At 41.9% G+C, this 19,000-nt stretch overlaps 3 protein-coding genes across 3 annotated transcripts; 2 read left to right on the forward strand and 1 right to left on the reverse strand.

Moving 5' to 3' along the window:
• Positions 1-2,954: 2,954 nt before the first annotated feature.
• On the forward strand, positions 2,955-7,938 carry LOC120825766 (keratin, type I cytoskeletal 47 kDa). The gene is made up of 9 exons (XM_040187584.2): positions 2,955-3,372; positions 4,149-4,274; positions 4,442-4,524; positions 5,062-5,218; positions 5,305-5,466; positions 5,569-5,694; positions 6,869-7,098; positions 7,196-7,230; positions 7,324-7,938. The coding sequence occupies exons 1-9, from the start codon at positions 3,058-3,060 to the stop codon at positions 7,428-7,430; spliced, it is 1,341 nt and encodes a 446-aa protein (XP_040043518.2). The 5' UTR covers positions 2,955-3,057; the 3' UTR covers positions 7,431-7,938.
• A 3,027-nt stretch (positions 7,939-10,965) lies between these two features.
• Positions 10,966-13,831, forward strand: krt15 (keratin 15). The gene is made up of 8 exons (XM_040187585.2): positions 10,966-11,150; positions 11,558-12,204; positions 12,295-12,377; positions 12,497-12,653; positions 12,781-12,942; positions 13,059-13,184; positions 13,294-13,511; positions 13,643-13,831. Exons 2-8 carry the CDS (start codon positions 11,743-11,745, stop codon positions 13,731-13,733), a joined length of 1,299 nt encoding a protein of 432 aa, XP_040043519.1. The 5' UTR covers positions 10,966-11,150; positions 11,558-11,742; the 3' UTR covers positions 13,734-13,831.
• A 1,746-nt stretch (positions 13,832-15,577) lies between these two features.
• On the reverse strand, positions 15,578-18,488 carry LOC120825769 (keratin, type I cytoskeletal 13). Its single transcript, XM_078108899.1, has 6 exons — positions 17,983-18,488; positions 17,601-17,683; positions 17,326-17,482; positions 16,578-16,739; positions 16,335-16,460; positions 15,578-15,950 (listed from the first exon to the last, which is right to left on the reverse strand). The coding sequence occupies exons 1-6, from the start codon at positions 18,319-18,321 to the stop codon at positions 15,726-15,728; spliced, it is 1,092 nt and encodes a 363-aa protein (XP_077965025.1). The 5' UTR covers positions 18,322-18,488; the 3' UTR covers positions 15,578-15,725.
• Between the last annotated feature and the right edge of the window lie 512 nt (positions 18,489-19,000).

Raw genomic sequence — 19,000 nt, forward strand, 5'->3', positions numbered from 1 at the left:
ATTTACTTCCAGGGACAAAATGATTGTATCACAGATCAAGTAAAAGAAGTTACCGTTTACCTGTGAAAACTGTTTTTCAAATATGTCTTCAACAAAATCCAACAAGTGCTTCTGGTGCTCAAGGAGCAGACCGGCTCCTTTTATACCACAAGTTCTGTGTCGATTACGACTTGGAGTCAAAGACAGATTGGTGACAGTGTTCGCCGATTGATTTGTGGACAGATGCATTGGGAGGATGTGCGTAGAGGAAACCATCCACCACCACTTCCACAAATCCATTATCATGCGTTTCACTTTACTGGGAAGGTTTTGCAGTGCAATAACAGTAAAACGAGTCAATGTGTTTACAGAGGAAATCCAATGCTCCCATAGCTCCTTTTTTTTTTACCTATACGGAGGATCTGATGTTAACATGTAGCCGCTGAAAACAGGGGTTTCTGGTGTCCTCAACTAGCTGCCTTTTATAGGATATTTTTGCTCAAAACATTTATAGTTAGTTGTATTTTAACGGTTGGAAAGAAAGACAAACACATTTATTACGTATTTATTGTGTATCATACAAGTACCCAATAGAGTTTTCCACATTTCATTCTAAGTAACGCTGGATAATGAGTTTCAGAATCGACACAAAATTAAGTATGTAGGATTTATTGATTTTTTGGGGGTATTGATTCCCATCACCGGGTCACGTTGGACTTTCCAGGTGACGTACACTCGACCCTTTTAGTGAAAATACTACGGCGTGTTTGACATGCTGTATAGATTACTTTACTCTGTTATTGTGTCTGCAAACAAAACCTCAGGATGTAAATCTAAGCAGCCGAACGGTAAATTAAACTGACATATCATCCTACCAAATAGTTGGAAAAGGGTTTGTGAGCGTCGTTTGATATCAGTCACTGTTTCTAATAATCCAGAAGGCAGGATACACCCACTGAAATATGCTAAAGGTTCCAGACAACACATACTTTAAACAGCTCTTGCCTTTGCCTTTGATTCCACGTCATCAGGCGTGGCTGCAGCAGATACTTATCGCTGGTATGTTATGCTGAGTAAATTACTTAGTGGGAATACATTAATGACCGTGTAATAGACATTGTAAAACAGTAATCCTTCTAAGTGCTGCTTTAAGCTGCTCATCTCTCTGCCTAAATTCACTTAAAAAGAAAGGTTACACTGACATGTTTTTCATCCTGAGTTGGAAAATCCACAATATTTCAATATTTCTCTCAAAAGTGAAATTGATTAAATTAATAGACATAGCTGAGCATGTGATAAAGTCATTGTTAATCATACAGATGTATCATTTATATTAGCCTAACTAATAGCCTCATTTTCACCTAATAACAATACTGGTCTTGTATCGTCTGTAGTTGTATCCGTAATGGAGTGTTTATCTCATGTAATGGTTTGTAATGAATGTGAAAGTAAAGTTAAAAGTCATGCCGTGCAAAGTGCCAGCTACCCGAGAGGGTGTGTTCCACTGCAGACTGGATTGCTTTTTAGATTCTCATGTCAAACTGTTAAGATCATTTCCTTCTCACCTGATGTTAGATAACCCTTTTGGAAAAGGTGTGGCAGCATTGTTGGGTTTGTGTTCTCTGATCTCAAAGTCATGCTTGGAAAGATGTGTAGTTCTTAAGAAAGACCCACTAATTACCTGGTTTGTCCATGCCCATCTTAGACAAAGATTCAAATATGCACAGTCAGTATTTGGCTCCACGGTGCTCTCGAATCTTGCTGTACTGTAGCAGCTGAAATGCAGTTATAACTGCAATGGAACATGTTATTACTTTCTTAATGGATCTACACGTAGTTGCATATTTGCAATTAGTCAAAAAGAAAGTATACCTCTAACGGGTGTTAATGGAGGACAACTTTAACGTTGTCCTCTGGCCACAAGTGAGAATTATAAGAGCACAATACACACCAAAATTCTTAGAGTTAATTTTCCTGTGTTAGGCAAAAATGTTGAAGTGCAGAGTTGAAATCGCACTGCAAAAAGTTGATTTAACTCTTACAGAGTCAATTGTAGGAAAGAGCCGGAGTGATTATCCAGTGTCAAGATCAGATTAATTTGCGACACTTAGTAGAGTTCGATTAACTCTTTGATAGGTTGGAAATGTAACTTTACAGTGTCACACTTCTTGGTGTTGGGTTTAACTCCTGACCCCTAATTGCTGCCCGGGCTAAAATGTAAAAACTATGGGTTAAAAATGCAATGTAAGTTGCTTTGAAAGAACGTGTCAGCTAAAGGACATGTAATGTATCTAACACTGGGCAGCTTTGTTTTTGACACTTATTCCCAGTTAACACTTTGTTGAGTGTTGATTTAACACTGACAAGATTGGGACAATATAAACACCAGCTTAGAGTTAAAACTGAATCTCACAGAGTCAATTTAACTCTCTGAAATTTGCTGGAGCAAAACAGACTTGCAAAGTCTATATATATATATATATATATATATATATATATATATATATATATATATATATATATATATATATATATATATATATATATATATATATATATATACAGTACAGTATATCTATATGTTTCCTGCAGGCCACCATAATCTGCTGGTGTAACGCTGCAGCAATGGCAGGACAGTGAATGTGAAGTGAGGCTTAGTTTTCTATATATTTTAACTTCAACACTTTGTAAAAAGTGGATTATGTGTCTTATATATCAAAAGGGACGCCTGTGAACACTGTGCATGTTCCAAATACCTGCAGAGTTTCTGCAACAGCTTAACTATAAGAAAAACAATTATCTTCATGCCTGGGTGACTGTCAGGCGGCTTATCAGTCACCATCCATCAAGTTGTCTAACTTGACGTTCAAGCTATATTTTACACTGCGCTGACGAGTGAACACACCTTCACACATTATAATGTGATTTGCATGCCACACAGTATTGTGGCGGTGACCAGTTCTTTGCTTCCTTCTTCCAGACTATAAAAATGCCCCGCCGTCTCAGCTGGAGTTACTCCTCGCAGACTCTCCATCCCGAACTCGTCGCCTCTTGGCCATCGCACCCCCACCTGTCATCATGTCCACCGCCGTCATGCGCCAAAGCCGCAGCTTCGGCTCCCGCAGCATCTCCAGCAGCAGCACCACCGCCACCATGCGAGGCGCCAGCAGCAGCGTCAGCAGGGAGATGCAGCTCGTCTCGAGCGGCAACACCAGAGTCTCCGTCGCCGCTCCGTGGAGCCGCGCGCCCAGCGTGCACGGAGGCGCGGGGGGGTTCGGGACTCGCATCTCGGAGTCTTCTCAGGCCTTCTCCTTCGGCGGAGCCGCCGTGGTCAACAATGAGAAGTTTACCATGCAGAACCTCAACGACCGCTTGGCCAGCTACCTGGAGAAGGTAAGCATGCTTTCTTTCTTCGACCTTTGTTGTGATGATGGAAAATGTTTTTTGTTTTGTTTTGCCTGCACGATCAAATAGTTTAATCAGAAATGAATTATGTTGATATTTGATATATGAATGCAAAGTTATCTTCTTTGAGAATATTAGATGTATTACTTTCTTTATTACTTTTTTATTTATGCGTTTCTCGCTGATTCATCATACAGTTTGTATGAGAAATTTGGTCTCTTTTCTTCCTACAATCACAGAATGGAACATTTTGAACCTATTCCTAAAATGTCCTCTCATCAATGGTCTCTACTGACACCAAAAATAAGCTGAAACCTCACGGAAAAAAAAAATGTACGGCGTGCCGTGTACCGTAAACTCATCCATAGGGGATTTTTTATGTCACATTTAAAGCATCCAAGATTTTATAAACAGGATCATTTGTGCACTGCATGTATGCAGTGGTTATAATACTTTCAGGATGCTGCACTCTGCAAAAAAGTACATAAAGTACACTTATATATTCTGTTGATTTGACATACTTTGACAACTAAAGAGTTAAGCAAAAAAACATTTGAATAATTGTTCCATCAAATATTTTATGATGAAAATACATGTGATTAGGCAGGTCGATAAATAGCCTTTGTGGTTCACCTGGAACCACAACAAACCAAGGGGAAAAAGTCATTTCCTCCAGGCCTCACCCACGAGTTACGAAGCAGGCCTAAGCGTTTCACACGTATTTCTCAGGTCTAACATGTGTCAGCTTGCGGTTGTGTGTGCAGGTTCGCTCGCTGGAGTCAGCCAACGGGAAGCTGGAGCTGCAGATCAGAGAGTTCTATGAGAAGAGGAATATTCTCTCCAAAGACTTCACCGGCTACTTTGCCACAATCACTAAACTTAAAGCTCAGGTAAATCATTCATATTTTACAGAAATAACAAAACAAACAACATTGTACTACAACACAATAAACTACAGACACAGCCAACAGTTTATGCACAAGCTTTGGACATAAACACCAGTAACTTATTCATGTGTTGTGGCTTTTAGTGAAAAATTTATTTTCTTCTCTTTTAGATCGTAAAGCAATATTCCGAGAATCAAGGTGTGGTCCTGAAGTTGGACAACGCTCAGCTGGCTGCAGACGACTTTGCAATGAAGTAGGTTCACCTTCCTCTGTAGCGTCACGCTAAAATCCAAGTGTACACTCCAATTCTTTTCACTTGGATGAACATCAAACAAAATGAAGACTTTTTTGTCACTTTGTAGTCTGTAAAAAACGTTTAATTTATTTGTTTATTTAATGTCGCTGGGATAACATTTTAGGCACATAGAGAAATGATGTGGCCCATTCATACCTCAATATCAATACTGTATGATTAATTTAGTCATTTTTGATAAATTATCATCAGTACTGAGGACATGATTAATAAAAGTGTAAAAACAAATAATAGAACACTCCTTTGAGTTCCGAAAATGACTTTAGTGTACTGTAATGCGGAATTTAATACCAGGTAAAAAAATATAAACGTATTATATTATACAAAGTTTTGATATTAGAAATGTATCTCATCTCATAGCATGATATCAATCCACGTATCATTAGCATCTACATCTAATGGAGCCCACTGGAGACTAGAAATGATTGTTTCCACTCATTTTATTCAATTACAACCTCACACGGCTTTGTTCTGCAGGCTGGAGATGGAGAACAACCTGCGTGCGATGGCGGAGGCTGACGTGTCGCGTATCCGAGGGGTCAGGGACGCACTCACGCTTTCTACCAGTGACCTGGAGCTACAGATAGAAGGTCTGAAAGAAGAGATGGTGTTCATGAAGAACAGCCATCAGGAGGTGAGCTACATACACTTTATGTGCTGTGGTGCCATCTAGTGGTCGTGACAGCAACGACTCAAGAGATAAACACGTCAATGTTACAGGACATGCGTCTGATGAGGATGGAGCGGACTGGCGCGGTTAATGTGGAGGTGGACGGCCCAAAGCCCGTCGACCTGAGTGTGGTCCTGCAGGAGACGAGGGACCAGTATGAAGCTGTGGTGGAGAAGAACAAGGAGGAGCTCGAGATATGGCTCAAGTCTAAGGTGAGACACCAGAGCCGCAGGCCTGAAATGTTACAATGTAGAAACGACGATGCTGATTATAATTTGATTATAATAATATGTGTGTGTTAAACAAAAAAAAAGGTGGACTCTCTCCAGACGAAAATGGTGACGTCTTCACAAGAGGTGAAGACATCTTACACAGAGCTTTCAGAGCTGAAGAGGAGCTACCAGAGTTTGGAGATTACTCATCAAAGCATCGTCACAGAGGTAGGCCTCAGCCGAACTGACTGAAGCACAGGTTCACCGTGTGCATGCTCCGCTGTACAACATCACACCCATGTGCATATTTCCTGACGCTCGCCCCTTGCTGGTGGCGTGAGAGACTGCAAAGTCTCATCCAAGTGATAAAAGTCTTGAGCAGCCTGGGTCAATGGGGATTCACAACGCAAACAGTCCTGTGTTAAAACAATGCTTTAAAACCGAGGGCGTAACCATGGTTTAGACATTGGGGGGGTTCAAATGAATACCCTTCCCCATCATTTTGTTTTGTTAAGTGCATTACCTAGAATTCTATATTTATATATGAACATAGTTTCGAGGACTACATTGACCATTTGAATTCATTCATCTAAAGATATAGTGTCATTTCTCCGAGACAGTGACGCCCCCCCACTTTGTTTTGGTGAGTCCAGCATGTCTGTCGCCCTCCTTGTCGCTCTGTGCTGCCTGCATTGTAACCACATGCCATTTTGTCAGACGAACGGCGACTGACCTTCATGAACTACCATTTAATATTCAGCTTTTACCAGGCTACTTGTTTTATTTGCTTACGCATTTAGCTCGACATCAAGTTACTTACGTACTGTTTAAAAAAACGTGTGTACTTGGCTGCTGGTCCAGTTTTTTACGTAACCTCCATTACTCTACCTCCTAACGTTAACTAACGTTGCTTTCAAGTGATGGGTAACCATGACAACGCAGAGACGCAAGTTGGTTTCAAACGAAATCACACAAGTGTACAATTAGGAGGGGGGATTCACACACAAAATAAATAAGACATAACAAGAGACCGATCTATTGACAGAGTTCACAAAAAGAGAACACATATTTTCTGCTGTATATTGGGGGAGGAGGACAGATTGCTATTTTCTCACTATTGGGGGGGGACACGACCAAAACCATTGATTATGATCCAATAGCTTATAGATTTGCTGTTTAAAGGCTCCAAAACACGGCCAATGTGCTTCAAACAGACAGGATATGAACATTTGACCTGTTATCTTATCTGTCGGCATGAAGGACAGCGAGGTAGAAATACTAAGTTAAACTTTTAAACGTACCAGGAACGTGTGCTTTTATACATTTGATCGGAAAGTTCTTTGATTAAGTGTTGTGCCGATACATCGGTGAACTGTGATAATAACGCCCATTTGTCCCGCAGTTGCAGTGCCTGAAACAGAACATGGAAGAAGTGAATGGTCGATACAGCGGTCAGCTCATTCAGCTGCAGCTCACCATCAACACGCTGGAGGTCGAGCTCCAGCAGCTGAAGATCTCCATCGAGCAGCAGCAGGCTGAGTACAACCAGCTGCTGGACATCAAGATGAGGCTGGAGATGGAGATCGCCGAGTACAGGAGGCTGCTGGACGGAGACCTGACTGAGACAAAGAAGTGAGTGTCTTTTTACTTCGTCAACGTGAAAGCAGGAGGCCAACTGGGTGAATCAATCAGACACGTTTTAAAAAATGATCTCCCCCTTTCTCCACAGGGTTGTGGTCATCAACAAGGTTGTGGAAGTGGAAGGTACGGATCCGAATCATGACACAAACCAAGGTTCTGATCTGGTCACAGTGCCTCTGTCTCACAGTGCGTTACGTCTGTCTTCCACCTCTGCAGAGCGGAAGCCCCACATCGAGAGGAGGACGCAGATCATCGTGGAAGAGATTGTCAACGGAGAGGTGGTGTCCTCCACCGTCGACACCAAAGTGGAGGACATCCAGTAACGCGCCACGGTTCACTTCTGCCGCCACCAAACTTGTTTCTTTACTCAGAAAATACTTATTTATTTACTAGAGTCAGTGGGTAGCTTTAGTTTGACGAGGAAAGTGTTTCAAGGGTGTTTCTTTTTACTGCAATGATGTAGCAGAGTTGCAGCGAGATGTGATCTTTACCTTCACAGATTCCTACTTAAATATGATTGCAAGGATATTTTCTTGATAAAAAACATATATTCAAATCCAGAAAGGTTTTGATATAGTTTAGAAATGGGGTCTTTCATTGGAAAAATTCTGCTTTTTATATATCCAAATAACAAAGGAGCAGTTAAAGGGTTAAAGGAATGAAAGTAGTTTTAGGCCATGAAAATAAAATTATAAAAAGTCAGTAACGTTGTTGTTGGCTGAGGTCAGCTCTTGTTGGTGTATCCTGTATTTTCTCGGTGTTGACAGTCTGCCAAAAATCACAGCAATACACCAAAATAAAACCAAGTCGGGCATTGATTCAAAGGGAAAATGTGTTGGGTGTAATTTCTCTCTAAACCACTAGATGTCACCTTTGTCTTTCTCTTGAAAACAAAGTCCTTTCTCAACTTTAGGAGATTGCTTACTCTTGTTTATCTCAAGGGAAAACTGATTGTTGGATAACAAACAGTTGTTCACAGATAACAACTAAATAAAATATTAGAAACATTATAAGATTCGAACGGAACCATGCAAGCTAGAAGCATTTAAAAAAATATTGATTTGAGGTTAACATTTGGCTGGAGTACAATCAAGCAAAGGCTTCGGGGATTTAACCAATTTTTAATTGAGTCAATCTGTGGTTAAAATGACTCACTATTAACAACTTCCTCCCTTTTACTGCTTTTGTGTGGCACTGTATGAACACATTGCTTATTGGCAATGGTGTTTAAATGTAATTGATGGCATTCTCCCTGCAGCTCTGTGCAGCACATCCGCAGGTTCAGGCAGAGAAAGATGGATTAATCTGTCTCAATGTCTAGACCTCACAATTGAAATGATTCTCTATGACTCACCTTCAAAACCAAATCAATTAAAAAAACATCAAATGTGCACTGGAGAGATAAAATTGCCACCAATCTTACATACAGAAATGTTATGCCAAATTTGAGAGTAAATGCTTGTTATACGCCTCATTCGATGCACTCGGGCTTTGCAGTTACCTGACAGTGTGAAAAATGAAATATTAAACGACTCTCGCTCATGCTGTTGTAAATTTCCATAACTGTCCCTGACCCTGTGGCAAAATACTGCTTTAAAAGGGTGCGGTTGATACCGGCAGGCTGTTGCAAGATGCAACAGAAACCAGTCTGGGCCTGAAACAGAGTAAACATTTGAGACAGAGGAACATTGTTAAAAGACACACCTCAGTCTCTCCACAGCATGACACAGAAAGGCGGAGATCGTTTTACTTTGGCTTAAATGAGTGAGTCACACCCCCAGGGCACAGCGCTGCGGGCTGTTCCTCATGTCACAGCACATTTTGAGCATTGTGTTCCTGCACCCCACATACAAGTTGCAGGTGTTTGAGTCAGGGAAGGACTTCGTAGTCAGGCTTGAATGAGTCTTAAGTCGTTCCCGGTCACATGAAAATTGGATGGGGTGTGTGAGACACTAAATGTGTCAAAGAGACTTATTGTCAAGCTTTTTGGCAGGAGCCCTGCAGGTCGAAGTGCAAGGACTCCCACACAAGTATTGCATAGCCAATTGTACAAATCAGTCTGCTTTGAGGTTCAACTACAGTTTAATTTATCTTCTGAGAATCTATGAACGAAAAATGGAATACGGAGTGAATCAGTTTGCATGTCTCAATTATGAGCAGTATACCTTGTTGTACCTCACACAGGAATCACGCTCACACCTTGCGACATCGCCCCACATACCATCTGCATTAGTCACTCAGCTCACAGAAACAACAACTCTGCTGTTCTTTGTCACAGCAGAAGAGTCTGATTCTCACAGAGCATAGTACTACAATGAAATATCTTCATTTTGTTTTCAAATCTACTATATTTAAACGAAACATATCTGCTATATTATGTGTGTGTTGATACCACCAAGGAAGCATTTTGAGACATGACACACAACATTAAGAGCCAGTTGAACACAGGCTCCAACATGTTGGTGGAAATGAAAATGTCGCGCTTCCAAGTCTGTCGGTCTTATTTGAGGTCCACAGAGCAGCTCGGTACAGCAGATACAGAAGTCAAGTGCTCTCCTCAAGCAGTGGGTCATTTAATGATCACAAACAAAGTTCTCTGCACGTAAACACTGCTGCCTAAAAATGAGTTCAACAGGATTTTACTGCGTGGTTTTTAAAATTCATTTAAAATGATGTTAAATTAACATAAAAAAGTGTGTGTTCATAAAAAGAAGAATGTAATGCTAACATGCAAAATGTAACATATAAAACGATGCCCCCTTTGATATTTATCGTCAAGCAGATGCATTTTCTGGTCTGTTCAGAAGAGGTTTTCTTTGTTCCTTAATAGATTACTCGCAATCTAAGAATTTTTTGATTATTTCTAAAGCAGGTTAAAACTCGTGTTTCACTAGGGAGGAAACGGGATATCTCAGGAACTGTAATGACAACGTGCTGATCAGATAAAGGTTCAAGGAATTTATGGAGCTTTTTCCGTAATGGCAATCATTTATGTTTCAGAAAGGAGCATGAAGAAGCATTGTTTTGTTTTATAATTTGAAGGAATTGAAGTTTTGCAATTCAATAACAATCTAAGTTACATTCTCCAACTGATCCAACGGCAGAGCGGTGTGTGAATATTCTCTGATGTTGAGCAATATTTGGGCTGCACGACAACAGCCAGCTATATCTTCTATGTGCATATAGTTTATCATTTGTTAAATTACTTTAGTGATTCATGTATTTGCAAGTTGTTCGATTTGTGCCAATATATATATTTTTCACAACCTTAGTTACTCGAATGAATACACATTTGTTGAGTCATGCACACTTGTTTATTACAGGGAAGCGTACCTCGTAGTCTTCGACATTGACAATTGCTCTTTTAATTGTGATTCTTATCTACTGTAAACTTTTCATAAACTTGCTCGTGTTGTTGCTCAACCAGAACATTCCCAGAGTGCGCGGTTTAACCCTCTGCACTGCCACACCTCAATGCTGCCTTAGGGTGACAGTGGCGCATGGAGTAGAGTAGAGCCACTGTCACAACTACTGTAAGCTGGACATTATTCAGCCATTCAGCACATGCATGAGAGGAGAACTTCAAAATGGAAAGCAGAAGTTAAAAGAAACACCTGGCTTTTGTTACTGCAGGCTGTAGATGTGTCAACAGTCAACAGTGGTAATTTGTTAAGTAAAAGTGAAAAAGCTGTTGATGCAAAATGTTCTAATTTAAAGCCTCCAGAATTCTTAAAATCGAATTCGTTTTTTAAAAGAATCCCTAGCTGCAAAGAAAGGCGCAAATGCTTGTTGAGACTTGAATGGAATACTGTGGTGAAATGGAAAGGAGCAAGCAAGGAAGAACTCTTTCTTCTTTGTGCACATGCCAAAGCACAATGCCAAGAAGAGGTTGTGTAAGGTTGGATACCGCCTTACATCATTTTGAATTCTATAAAAACTGCTTCTAGCCGGCAACCCTGCAGGCTACTGTTGAGAAAAACATATCAAAAAAGTATTTTTGCATTCGTCCGATTTTAATGCAAGATAACGCAGACAAAAAAGAGGTGTGTGAGAAAAGTGTGTGCTGACAGGAAGAAAAGTACAAAAAAATCCATTGTACTGATCCATTTCACAATGTTTGTAAGTGCAGTGTTTATTGCCATGGTAACATGACAGGTTTGTCCAGCAGTCTTGCTCAAGAATCTTGGAAAAAGTTTCAAAATTCTTTCAGATGTGACAGAATAACTGCTTGAGGCTCACAGTAACATGAGTGGCAGTTTTACATTCATACTAAAAGAGCTTCACACAGCTTCATGCATATTAATGTGGTGCACGCATAGTGCAAAACTAAGTCATTTCATGAGGTTCAGCGATGGCTGTGAGGCTTTGATGAATTGTCTTTTGTTTTTTTCATATAATAGGATTAAGTTTAATCCCTCTCTCTCCCTCTGATCGTTCATAATGAATGAAGGGTGTGTGACTGCTGGGGCAGAGCAACCATTTTAGGTAATGCTCCTCCCTTCAGTCCTGGACCTACCCTCCCACACCAAAGGCAGCAGCAGCAGCCCTGTGGAGTATAAAAAGGGGACAGAGGAAGGGCTGTGCATCTTGCTCCATCTCCTTTTCTCCAGGCAGACTTCCTGAGCAGTCTTCACAATGTCCAGATCCAGCACTTATTCCAGCTCCAGTTCCTTTGGTGGAGGCTCTGGTAGAGTATCTGGAAGATCCATGGGCGGAGGCTTTTTTGGAGGCCAGCAACAACGGCCTTCTTATGCTACCAGCATGCACGGTGGTGCAGGTGGCTCCAGAATCTCTGTTTCCTCTAGCAATTTGCTTTCATCCGGTTATGGCGGCGGAAGCGGCTTTGGCATGGGAGGGGGAGCGGGTTCATCCTTCGGTGGAGGTGGCGGCTTGGACCTCCATGTTGGAGCCAATGAGAAGGCCACCATGCAGAACCTGAACGACCGTCTGTCCACCTACCTGGAGAAGGTGCGTAGCCTTGAGCAGGCCAACGCAGACTTGGAGATCAAGATCCGTCAGTTCCTGGAGAGTAAGACCTCCCCCAACGCTCGTGACTACTCTGCTTTCGAGGCCACCATTGCGGACCTGCATGGAAAGGTATGTTACGAATTCCTGAATGAAATACTAGAGCATGCCACACCTTAATTGCACTGATCACGTCAAATGAAACCTTGTTTTGTCGCACAGATCCAGGATGCCACCCGTACCAATGGAGGCATCTATCTGTCCATTGACAATGCAAAACTGGCAGCAGACGACTTCAGAACAAAGTAAGTGTCAGATATGAGGGACACAAAGTGTCTAAAACATAGATTGAAAATCACTGGTGACCAATGCGTGGTAGACGTTTACGTTGATGGCAAATGTCCGATCTTTTGCTGCCACACAGGTATGAAAATGAGCTAGCTATGCGTCAATCAGTGGAGGCAGACATCGCCGGTCTCAAGAGACTGTTGGATGAGCTGACGCTGGCCAGATCAGACCTGGAGATGCAGATCGAAGGCCTGAGGGAGGAGCTGATCTTCCTCAGAAAGAACCACGAGGAGGTTGGTAGCAAAAGAATGACAGCAAGAATCTGAGGGGGTTGCGATTTAATTTTGCTTTATTAAACATAGAAAGAAATCTACTTAAACACATCAGGAAACGCTTTAACCCTTTAATCCTCTTCAACAGGAATTGGCGGCCATGAGAAGCCAGATGAGTGGACAAATCAATGTGGAGGTGGACGCAAAACAACAGCCAGACCTGAGCAGCATTATGAATGAAATGCGCACGCAGTACGAGGCTGTGGCCGCCAAGAACCAGAGAGAGCTCGAGGTCTGGTTCCAAACACAGGTAAGACCAAAACCCTGGTAGTGATATTAATTGTCCTTAGTAACCTCTCATTAAATGTTTAATTTGGTACATAAGAGGTTACTCATGCAAACGATTTTGTCCATTGTCCACTCAAGTCAGAAACGCTGAACAAGGAGGTCGCAGCCAACACAGAATGTCTCCAAACATCCAAGTCAGAAATCACCGAGCTCCGTCGCACGCTGCAGGGCCTGGAGATCGAGCTACAGTCCCAACTTAGCATGGTAACGGGCAGCGATGTGGCGCAAATCTTACATACAACTCAAAGCAACCGCAGTAGTTTTTGGTTTATCCACTTCTTCATCGCCTCTTCTCTTAACCTTCCTCCTCCAGAAAGCGTCCCTGGAAGGCACCCTACGTGAAACAGAGCAACGGTACTCCTTCCAGCTCCAGGGTCTCCAGTCGCAGGTCACCAGCCTCGAGGCACAGCTGATGCAGCTGCGCTCTGACATGGAACGACAGGGTCAAGAATACAAAATGCTGCTCGACATCAAGACACGGCTGGAGATGGAGATTGCAGAATACAGGAGGCTGATGGACGGAGAGGGGAGGTAATTTTGTCTGCAAACAGTACTTTAGTCCTTTCATTGTCAACCAATAACTAACTCTGTAAATTGAGGCAATATACTGATATCCAATGCAATCCATATAATGCAATCCACGTAACTCTCCTCCTTCACAGTTCCACCACCTCAAAGTCTAGCAAGACTGTAATCATCACACAGGAACTGCAAAATGGCAAGCTGGTGTCCTCCTCTAAAACCACCGCCTGATTGTTCTACTGTCCCCTGACGACCACAAGAAACATACAAAGATAATCTTACTTCACATACACATGTGTATGCAATAAAAGACTGTGGTTTGCTCACAATCATTTGTCTTATGTGACTTATTTGTGTCTTAGTCGCACCTAAAGTTCCGAGTGATATAGTTTGTAAAGTTATTTTAATAATAAATAATAAGACTATTTTAAACGCTATGTTGGAAAAATATGAACAATGAAAGCAGTAAGTCATTAAAATCATTATATCAGGGCTCTTAAAGCAAATATCCATTTGGGCCGTGAGTATAAAGTTGCCCATATCCCTACAGAGCATAGTATGGAAATTCTTAGCAGAGTAAAATGGTAAATACACTGTACTTGTATTGCGCTTTTCTATGCGCTATTCATCAGATCTATTTATGACATCATTCACCCATTCACACCCATTCATGCACTAATGACAGGAGCAACCATACACAGTGCCACCTGCCCATCAGTAACTAACATTCACACACTGTAATCGCAGCTAAGGGAGCAATGTTGGGGTTAAGTGTCTTGCCCAAGCACCCATCAACATGCGGGTCAGCCGGGCCTGGGATCGAACCGCCAACCCTCTGATTGGAGGACGACCGTGCTCCCCACCCATGTGACGAGGTGCCTTCTCTTTATACTAAACCATTTTATGTTCAGGACAGAAACCACACAACGTACAGCAGTACAGAACCAGACTCACAGCTCTACTGCAAACAGCATGCATGCTTCAAAACAAATATATATATATATTTTAGGAGGAACGATATAGCTACATTGTATACGTGTTTAACTTTAACATGTTAATGGGATTTAATTATTGAAACAATTTAGATTACAGACCGCGATGTACAGTGTAACGCTCTAGAATTATGGTATAATCTTTAGTATCAACAGTACGACAACTCATACCAATACATATGTAAAGGTCCTGAGGAAAAAGATGCAGCAATGCAAGCGAGTCCCAAATCTAGTGTGTGTAAACTCTGTCCAATCAACGCGACGGAGTATTGAGTGATGAAACTTGCTGGAGAGGTGGAGGTAGCTTTCATATATATATATATATATATATATATATATATATATATATATATATATATATATATATTTAATATATATTTATATATAAAAATACATGAAGGGACATTAAGAATAGATACAAATTTTCCATTATTTGTGATTTTTTAGTTAACTGGGACATAAATGTGATTAATTATGAGTAAATATTTTAATTGTTTGACAGCACTAATATATAGTTCCACTTCTGTATCATTTATGTTTATGGTTGTTGGCTATGGGGAAAATGTTTATAGTTGTACTATCACTGTTGTCCACTGAAACATACATTGGGTTTACTACGGCTTCTTTGCTATAAATACAACTTGTAGAGAGCTGGGGTATTGAATCTTATAACAATTATCCAAAACATTGACTGAATACAGCTTTGATTGAATAATAATACTAATGGTAATAGCTTGGTGAGATCAAGCTATTAGCAGCCTTATCGGATTTTTAGAAATAAAAAGGTGGAATACTCATTCATTACAAAATATATCAAATGCACAAAACCTTCAATTTCACTTTTTGATCTTTATTGATTTTCAATAATCCATCTAGTGCATCACTTAATCTCATCCACATCCACACCAACAGTCTTGCTGCTCTCGACCACCCTTCCATCGACAACTGTTTGCACCACTGTGATGGTTTTTGTGACAACTGTAGGAAAAAAATACACAACAATCATGAGCAAATCACACATTTCTTCAACCATGTTAAAACTTATGTCATGTATGATAGAAATTACATAAAAAGATGGCTTACTTTGTTTTGAGCTGGTAGTGGAGAGGAAGAGAAAGAACAACATTAGTCTAGAATATCTACTCTACATCATGGCATCATCAAACTGGATAGGGATATTTTCCCCATGTGACCAAACTTCCAGGCTGTGTTTCTCTCTCTTAATCGAGTCTCACCTGTCATCCTCCCCATCCAGCAACCTTCTGTACTCCGCAATCTCCATCTCCAGCCGAGTCTTGAGGTCCAGCAGCATGTCGTACTCCTGCTTGTTGCTGGCGATGTTGGCGTGGAGCTGGGACAGCTGAGCCTCCAGGCTCGTGACCGTATTCTGGAGGTTTGCCAGCTGTGCAGCGTAACGCGCCTGCGTCTCTTGCAGAGTGCCCTCCAGAGAGCCTTTCTGTTGTGGTTGCAGGAAGAAGAAAGTGAGTCATCAGGTAGTCAAATCTGCGCAGGTTACTTTGATGCTGGTTCCAATTGGCTGCAAGGCCTGTTGACGTGATTGCGCAACTAGCATTTTAGGGTTCTGTGTACTTTGAGGAACAAGTTAAGAAGGGTGATGCAGGAAGGTTAACAGCTCACAAATTCATAAAATAGAGTATTAGTACCATTTAAAAGCGATACATTTTTGACCCGGGTAAGCTAAGTCTTTATGCTAAGTGCTAAACTGAGGTATGGAGCTCCAAGATATTTTCTTTAAACGTTCACAGTGTCATTGTCTGTTCTAGCATCATAATTTGTAGCTTCCATTGGATAATCATATTTATTGTTGATGTTGACCTACCATGCTGAGACTGGACTGCAGTTCAATCTTAAGCCTCTGGAGGGTGCTCTTCAGGTCTTTAATCTCTGTGCGCGATGTCGACAGAATCTCTGTGTGAGTGATCACGTCCTGCTCCACCGATGTGATCTAGGCCGATTAAAGAAACAAAATTCTTTGTCATCCAACAATTACTCCAAGATAAATCACCCCAACTCAACAAAGGTAACCGCGTTGGCTTTATTCTGAGCAGTTGTAACTTTTCACCTTGTTCTGGTACCACGCCTCAAGCTCCTTGCTGTTCTTGCTGATCATACTCTCGTAGTGTTCCCTAATCTCTGACATAACCTTGTTCAGGTCTGGAGAGGGAGAAGCGTCCACGGCCACATTGACCTGTCCGCTCATCTGATTCTTCAGCAGGATCAGCTCCTGTAGGGGGTCAAAGGACAGTCGGCAGGTTTATTAACTTCAGATGATTCATTGTTTTTTATTATGGCAACAAGAGCCAACAATGGCTTCTTTGTGAGCTGTATTTCCATGTCTGTTTAGGTGGATTTTGATCTGAGTGTGACAAACAGTAGCAATGAGCTAATGGAGGAGAGAGAAGAATACAAGGAAGTGTGCAGAAGGAAGAGGGGCAGCGCTGGGAGAAGGGAGAGGGCAACAGACCTGTTTATAAAAACACTAACCTAACATGGAATTTCCTTTGTGTTATCGGAGGTAAGACAGAGGTCACATGTACAGAGCTTTGCTTAGAGCTTTGCTCAGACCACAGTAGATCTCTATAAACCGTTTCAACTTTGTCTCACTGTGAATAGCTGCTGAAAAGATGGATGATGATGAGTTTAATCAATCACCGGTGTAGTTGCACACTTTCATGCTAGGCACATAGACAGAGGGGGTGTTGGCCCCCAAAGTGCAGGAATGTAACAGGCGTGTTGACACAAACTACTGCTTTTGGCTGCATGTGAATCACCTTCACTAACCTCAGATTGATAAAAAACAACCATCTCACCTCTTGGTGATTCTTCTTGAGCAGGATGAGGTCTTCCTTTAGGGCTTCACACTGGCTCTCAAGGTCCATTCTGGCATAGTTCATCTCATCCAGGACTCTTTTCAGTCCAGCGATGTCCGCCTCCACAGCCAACCTCATGGCCAACTCGTTTTCATACCTGAGAGAGGTGGGGGGACGCAAGTGGGTATTATTGGGTCGCTAACATTAGAAGTTGAATGTGCATGGGAAGTTTCTCTTGTGTGCCATTGCAGAGGAGGACAGGGGGATATACTCACTTCATTTTGAAATCGTCGGCAGCCAGTTTTGCATTGTCAATGTCCAGGATTGTCTTGGCATTAAGCCTAGAGGCAACACAAATCTGAGGAGGAAAACACAGACAGGGAAACAAGTCAGACAAACTACAACCAAGTCTTGTTTCTTTAGCAATAGTGCAGAACGCCATCTATCCCGATCATTTCTGGGAAAGGACCGATAAAAGTTTTTTTAAGCTCAAAATAAGGATAAACGTGAATGCAGCCTGTGCAAAATGTTTTCTGCTCCTCTACCTCACATGTCAGCTGTCTCAACCCCACACACAGTTCACACCAACACACTCCCTGAAAAAGATGAGGAGGGAAAGACAACAGGAAACACACATATCGGCGGACTTCTTCTTACCTTTTCCTTCAGGTCTTCGATGATGGCGAAGTAGCTGGTGTAGTCGTGGCTGACGACCGTTTTGCTCTGGTACCAATCTCTGATTTGCTTCTCGAGCCGGTCGTTCTCCTTCTCCAGGGTGCGCACCTTGTCCAGGTAGGTGGCCAGGCGGTCGTTCAGGTTCTGCATGGTGGCCTTCTCGTTCGCCCCGACGTGGAGGTCCAGGCCGTCAGCCAGGTGGAAGCCTCCGGAGGACTGTCCGTAGTTCTGCTGGGACGAGGAGATGCGTGTGCCACGGCCGCCTGCCCCTCCGTACACACTCATGGTGCTCTGGCCGTACAATTTGCTGCTGAAAGACATGCTGGACGAGAGTTGGGTCTGGATCAGGTAGTTGATCTGCAGTAGAAGGCATCACCTTGGTGTCCTTGGTTATATAGGTGCTTCAGCGCAGTAAAGTGGGAAGGGCTGGGAGGGGTAAGCGAAAGGTAAGAATGTGGCACAAAGGAAACCCACCCACCTCTTTGCATTCTCCCCATCAGTTTGGGTGTGGTTATCAGTTGGCAGGGGTTACCATGCTTTTTTTTTCAGGTCAAACCCGCAGTACCACATTTCATCGTTTCCCAATGAAACGGCATTCTTCGGATTGTTATTTTTCAGAGTCTCTGTAATCAGTTGGTAGTTGTCAGCCTTCCTTGTCAGGTTGAAAACAGGTTTAGACACAAGGACATATTTTAAGGTACGTTCTAACTTAATTGTCTTGTAAAATATTAACTCACAGCAGTGACAGAAATGGCACATGAGAGCGACAATTCCACCTCCGTGAAACTTGGGGCAAAAGGTTGAGGGGAGGGCAGTTCTAGGGTAGCCAAAATAGTTATTGTGTCCAAGACTCGTAAATCACTTCCATTAGCAAAGATCATGATATGAAGGAAGAGTTGAACGTTTAATTGTGAACATAATTTAAATCATACAAAGACACTTTCTTTCCTCTGGGACGACAAACAATCTTAAAAATGTACCAGCTAGTTTAATTGGTTTA

The sequence above is a fragment of the Gasterosteus aculeatus genome, chromosome 9, assembly GCF_964276395.1.
Source record: "Gasterosteus aculeatus chromosome 9, fGasAcu3.hap1.1, whole genome shotgun sequence".
NCBI lineage: Eukaryota > Metazoa > Chordata > Actinopteri > Perciformes > Gasterosteidae > Gasterosteus > Gasterosteus aculeatus.

Bases quoted from the DNA above. Each gene is read 5' to 3' on its own strand.
- LOC120825766 (XM_040187584.2), top strand. From the start codon at position 3,058: ATGTCCACCGCCGTCATGCGCCAAAGCCGCAGCTTCGGCTCCCGCAGC. The intron at 4,525-5,061 runs GTAGGTTCACCT...TTTGTTCTGCAG, and splicing joins GCAGACGACTTTGCAATGAA to GCTGGAGATGGAGAACAACC. The intron at 5,467-5,568 runs GTGAGACACCAG...ACAAAAAAAAAG, and splicing joins AGATATGGCTCAAGTCTAAG to GTGGACTCTCTCCAGACGAA.
- krt15 (XM_040187585.2), top strand. From the start codon at position 11,743: ATGTCCAGATCCAGCACTTATTCCAGCTCCAGTTCCTTTGGTGGAGGC. The intron at 12,378-12,496 runs GTAAGTGTCAGA...GCTGCCACACAG, and splicing joins GCAGACGACTTCAGAACAAA to GTATGAAAATGAGCTAGCTA. The intron at 12,654-12,780 runs GTTGGTAGCAAA...CCTCTTCAACAG, and splicing joins TCAGAAAGAACCACGAGGAG to GAATTGGCGGCCATGAGAAG.
- LOC120825769 (XM_078108899.1), bottom strand. From the start codon at position 18,321: ATGTCTTTCAGCAGCAAATTGTACGGCCAGAGCACCATGAGTGTGTAC. The intron at 17,684-17,982 runs GTAAGAAGAAGT...TTTCCTCCTCAG, and splicing joins TCGAAGACCTGAAGGAAAAG to ATTTGTGTTGCCTCTAGGCT. The intron at 17,483-17,600 runs GTGAGTATATCC...CACCTCTCTCAG, and splicing joins GCCGACGATTTCAAAATGAA to GTATGAAAACGAGTTGGCCA.